The sequence below is a fragment of the Terrapene carolina genome, unplaced genomic scaffold, assembly GCF_002925995.2.
Source record: "Terrapene carolina triunguis isolate 2854851 unplaced genomic scaffold, T_m_triunguis-2.0 Scaffold68, whole genome shotgun sequence".
In the NCBI taxonomy this organism is placed as follows: Eukaryota; Metazoa; Chordata; order Testudines; family Emydidae; genus Terrapene; species Terrapene triunguis.
Genome location: NW_020664419.1, coordinates 62,827,993 through 62,833,390, shown reverse-complemented (window position 1 = coordinate 62,833,390; position 5,398 = coordinate 62,827,993). Strand labels below are relative to the sequence as shown.

Here is a 5,398-nt window from a genome sequence, read left to right as displayed (position 1 = left end):
TGGTATATCTGACAGTCATTCTTCTTGTGTCTTCATTTGTCTGTACCCTACAAAAAAGACTGCAATGTAGCTCTTTCTCATTAAGTCACTCACATGCTTCTTTAAAACATGCTCAAGTCTGATAACTCAGCATTTTGTAGGCTCTTGGGTGGGATTTTCAAAAGTGTTCAGCATTGGCCTCTCTCTACTTCCATTGACTTCAGAGGGAGCAGAGTGAGGCCAAGGTTGAGCACTGCTGAAAATCTTGCCCTTAGATCTGTATGCAGAAATGTGAATGTGAGTGTGCACAGCTGCATTTCTGTGCATAACTACTATAATTGGAGAATAATATGATTATCCATTAATGCAAGGTAATAACATGAGCAATTGCAGTGATATCATATGCAGGTGTAGATGTTCAACTGTATATTTTTTGCTCGCAGATCCTAGGCCTCAGTGTAACAACATGACATTGGTTACTGTTAACTTGGTAAAAACCACAACTAGAACAGGTCAGAAAAACCAAACTTTTCTCTGAAATAAATTTCAAATGAAAATTCTTTATTCGAAAATTTTCATCTGAAAAATTTGGGGTTTTCAGTGGGAAGTTTCAAGCTGATGCCAACAAAAAATTGTTTTGATATAGCTTAAAATATATTCTTTCAATTTTTTTTAAACAAAAAATCTGAAAGAAACAACATTTTACATTTGAAAGTTATATATAAAAATGTTTCAGAATTTCCCCAGGAAATCTGAATTATGTTATTGAAATTGACATTTTCCCATGGAAAATACCTGGTTCCAATGTAATCATATTATTTGGTGGGAATATTTTCTAGCTGTAAAATTTTGACTTCTCTAGCCATAAGCTTCACTATAAGCAAAATACTTTAACCATTGGGCCTGAAGTTTATTCAACACAGATTATGTTACTTCATAATCTGAAAGCACTCTCAGGATATCATCAAAATAATTTGAAGATCTGAAATTTAATTCACATATCAAATGCCATAGTTTTGCATTTTTTTTATTTTGAGTTTCAATGCTTTTTCCTTTCATTGCAGACTCTCACTGACTTCAATGGGTTTTGGATCAAACTCTTACCCCCTGCTTTCATCCATCCTGTGTATTTTTTTTCCCACTCTTCAGATCTCATTCTTTTTGTCATAGCATCTTTGCCTTCCCCTACCTATCAGTTCTCCTTTGCTTTTGTCATTAAAAAAGGGAAAAGAAAACATAACAAAATATTATCTTTCTAAGTTGAGTAAAAGACATCACCTAATTTCTTTTGAATCTCTCTACCTTCCCATATTGCCAAGAGTATGTTTCCAAGGGATTTGGACAAATATGAATAAAAATAGATTTTTTTCCCTCAAGCTAGCTCTTTCTAATCTGTGCAAATTCCAATAGAAGCTCCTAAAATGAATTTAAAATGAACTGGAGGTTTGTGAAGCATCACAATCCAACCTGCCCTTACAATCTGGAGATAACACTGCACAATGTATTAGCAGATTTTGGATTACAGATTTGCTTTTAGCAAATGTTCTCAGTACATCAGTCAAGAAATTTTGAGATTGGGAGAAATATTAATTATAATTTCTATTATATATTTGTGTCCAATATGGTTCACAATGTGCTAGGCCCTGTACAAACCTAGCACAAAAGAAGATGCAATTTCTGCCTTAAAGAACATGTATTTTGGAGAGACCCTAGCACATAAGACCAGATTTTCCTAAAACTGCTAATCATCTCTTCCCAAATATGATATAAATACCACCAAAATTATCCTATGTAGAAGATGAACAAGTAACTGCTCATCTGTATTTTCATCTACACATTTAATATTCTTCAGCAAGAATCTCATGATTTCATTGCATGCAAATACCCCAGTCTTGCAAACTGCTTAGATATCTGCTTAGCTTTAAGCTGGTAAGTAGCATCACTGAGGTCAATAGGACTATTTGTGCTTACAATTAACATGCACATAAGTATTTGCAGGTTTAGGGCTCACATCTTTTAGTATAAGGCAAAATTTGAAGTAGAATGTGGGAAGAATCACCCTGAAGTGTTTGTACTTTGTGGTAGTCTTCTGGATGCTATCCCTGAGTATTTTTGTACAAACCAATGGGGTTAACTCATTGCTTCATGGGTAGAATTATTCAGGTTTTATTGTGTAACAGTAAGTGGACTCCCTCTATTTGAGTTCTAAGACAGTGAGACAATGATGAGCAATGTTTTCTGGTGATTTAAAAGCACAGTCTCTACTAAATTCAGACAAATCTATATGCAGCATAAAGTGGGTAGATTGACCTGACAGTATATGTGAACAGAAATGTTTGCAAGTGCAATGTTCCCCCCAAATTGTGAGTTTTTAGATGAGACTACCCAATTTCAGAATTAATTTTTCATCATGTTAGGCTTATGAGCAGTCATGTTGTGCTTTTCATTAGAATCAGTTAAATAAAGACTGCAAATAATTGTGATTTAACTTTGCAAATCAGAAAGAAATCGCAAATTTAGCTATCTTATTATACTTTTATATTAGCTACAAAGTCTGAGCCTTAACATTCCTGAAGATAGAGCCTCTTTACAACAACATTATTTCATCCTCTACATGAATAACTATAAAATTACTTTATATAGCTATGTAGTTTTCTGTACATTAAGGAAAATCTGCTCATATTAGAAATTGGGTTTAACACAGATTATATCTTTCTAACACTTTTTTACAATCTGTTCTTTTAAAGACCTTGAGTATATTACTCAAATGACACAATCTACAGCAATCGGTCAATAGTACTCTATGAATGACCAAATCATTACTTGATTTGCACTTAGCTGAACCCTACTAAAACCAGTGGATTTGTACTGAAAAGTAGGTCTAAAAGTATGTAGCACATATGATTTGTGATGGCTTTGTTTATTCTCATTGGAAAGGACAGCTACGTTAAGATCCCGTTTTTTTCTCTTTTGTCTCAGCATTGAGCTCTTTGCAGGCAAAGTCCCTTTGAACCCAAAATAGCACATTTGATTACATTGCATTGTATTGTTTGTCTTTGTCTATTTTCTGGCTGAATTCAACTGATGTCTGTGCATTTTCTCATAAAAGGATACGAAAAATCCCGAAGCTTAAACAACATAGCTGGCTTGGCAGGCAATGCTCTGAGACTGTCTCCAGTAACATCACCCTACAGCTCACCTTGTCCTCTAAGACGCTCTCGATCTCCCATCCCATCTATATTGTAAACCAGATGGCATCAATCGGCTACCTAGCATTAATTCAAATACTGTTTACCACATTATGGAAATAAATGTAGCATTAACTGTAGGTTCCATAAATACAGTATAAATTCTGCATGATATAAATGTCAGTAGTAAGAAATGCCACTTGGGTAGCTGAAGATTCTTATCTTGGCTTTTAAGATTGTCTAAAGTAGTGCTTCTCCTTTTATCTACTATATTGTCCTACTTTACCATGGCAATAAAAGGACAGCTAGTAGACTCCATTGGCCAGTATATTCAATAAATAAGTGTATTTTCAGGGAGATATATTTAAAACAACGTGCTTCCAAATGATAATCAATCACTCCATTGAACCTTCATTACTTGTGACTCTAACCCATTCTGAAGATGTCTGGAATCTTGTCTTTGTCGCACACAATGTGATTTGGGTCTGATCGTTTGCATGGATCATACTGTCTCCATCACCTGACAGCAGTGTTGCAGATTACTGGGACCATAGATGGCTCTGGATGTGTGTTCTTGCATTGTACCATCCTGCTGAAATGAAAGCACTGATGAAATGGTCTGTATGTGGGATTGTTTTTTTGTTGTTTAACCTTTTAAATTTCTTTAAATTATTTGTTTTTAAATGGTTTGATTTCTTGTTTAACTTTGGTACTAGACTGCTGTATCAGAGTTCTGAATGTCTCCGGTTGTTTGCACACAGATAACTGCAAAGAGGTTGTCATTACTGGTTACACGCAAGCTGAGGCCAGATCTCTTTCTTAATGGCTTGGGGAAGGCACAAAACATGAAAGAAAGGTAAACACCATCCAGGCTTGCAATTTTAAGCTAGCAAGTGCTGCTTGGTACTGTAGTCATTTTTCTACTCCAGGGTTCTTCAACATTTTCAGAGGCTGAGTGCCATGTAAAAGCAAGAAGATTATTGCTTTTATCTGTACAAATATAGGAGGGCAGTAGTTCTCAAAAGGGGTTTGACCAGCCTTAAATATGATTCATGAGCTTCATAAATTTCTTCAGTCAGTGTCTTTTTGAGGTGCTTTGTTCTATATGTTGTTTCATTTGTCTGTTTTGCTACGTGTCTGCTGTATTCTTCATCTGTCTCCATAAAGCACAGAAGTACCTTTAAAATGTCCCCATCTTTTAAGATTAACTGTTGAGTACATTTTCTCCTTTTCCCCCTTTTTGGTACAGACTATACATTTCAAATGTAAGTTAATATCCTTTAGCCTACCTAATGTGGGAACTTTGAAGATCTTTGAAACGTGGGATTTAGCAATGATTTTGCCATTCTAACTGGTTGTCTACTGCAGCCGCATCAATCCCGCTACCTAGCAACCAACATTCATTACTGTATTCAAGCTGTATCCCCTCCAGTGGCTTTTTCTTTCAATTTAAAAAGCAAGAACCTGTTTACGCAACAGTACAAATGCAGTAGTAGATTTGATGTTTTGGGCTGGTGAGGAAAAAAACACCCAACAACATAGTCTTATGGAAGAAAAAAAAAAGCACGAAACTAAGTCTTAAGAGATCCTTGAGATTGTTGAATAATCCCTGACTGTCATATGTTTATATTTTTTGTTAGGAAGAGAAATAACTTTTATTGTTGACCATGTAACATATTCTTCTGTATGTAGCCTAGCTCTACAGCATGACCTGCATGTCAGACTTCTTGTACTATAATATATTTATCAAAGTATACATTTCTGATATTTAGAGATGTACAATGATTTAGTTTTGGTAAAACATTGCCAATAGAGAGAGATAATTGAAAACAGCTTTTTAGCAAAGGAATTAATATAATATCTGGTACTGCTGTTATATTGACTACAGTGTTGTACAGAATTTATCATGGATTTTTGACTGCTGAAAAAGGGACAATGGAATTTAGCCATACCAAGGACTGTACTGGAAAGAGACTACTGCTGCTGAATGGGCCATGATAAACAACTCGTGCATTGAACAGGTCATTGAGCCGTCACATGGGAAGTAGAGATTATTATGAAGATGAAGGACTGATTTCAATTGCTGCTGCCAGTGGAATAGGTGACTAGTCACTGCTGATGAGTCAGCTGTAAATACAATGTGTGTGCATGGAATATCAGCTTTTGCCATCTATGTCAGAGGAAGCTGAATTCAAAGTCATCAGATCTCAGACTCCATGCAAAGAACCACG

The 5,398-nt window shown here is 35.5% G+C and overlaps 1 protein-coding gene across 5 annotated transcripts in view; it reads left to right on the top strand.

Moving 5' to 3' along the window:
• The window catches only part of KCNC2 (potassium voltage-gated channel subfamily C member 2), a 153,686-nt gene extending 148,521 nt beyond the window's left edge, over nt 1-5,165 (top strand). For 2 of the 5 annotated variants that reach the window (XM_024212174.2, XM_026648966.1), the window contains one exon: nt 3,929-3,990. In XM_024212174.2, coding sequence (XP_024067942.2) covers nt 3,929-3,990 — 62 coding nt within the window. Of the gene's footprint in view, nt 1-3,088; nt 3,226-3,928; nt 3,991-5,055 lie in introns of those variants that run through there. The other 3 variants (XM_024212173.2, XM_026648964.1, XM_026648965.1) reach the window with 2 other exon arrangements.
• The last annotated feature ends 233 nt before the right edge of the window (nt 5,166-5,398 follow it).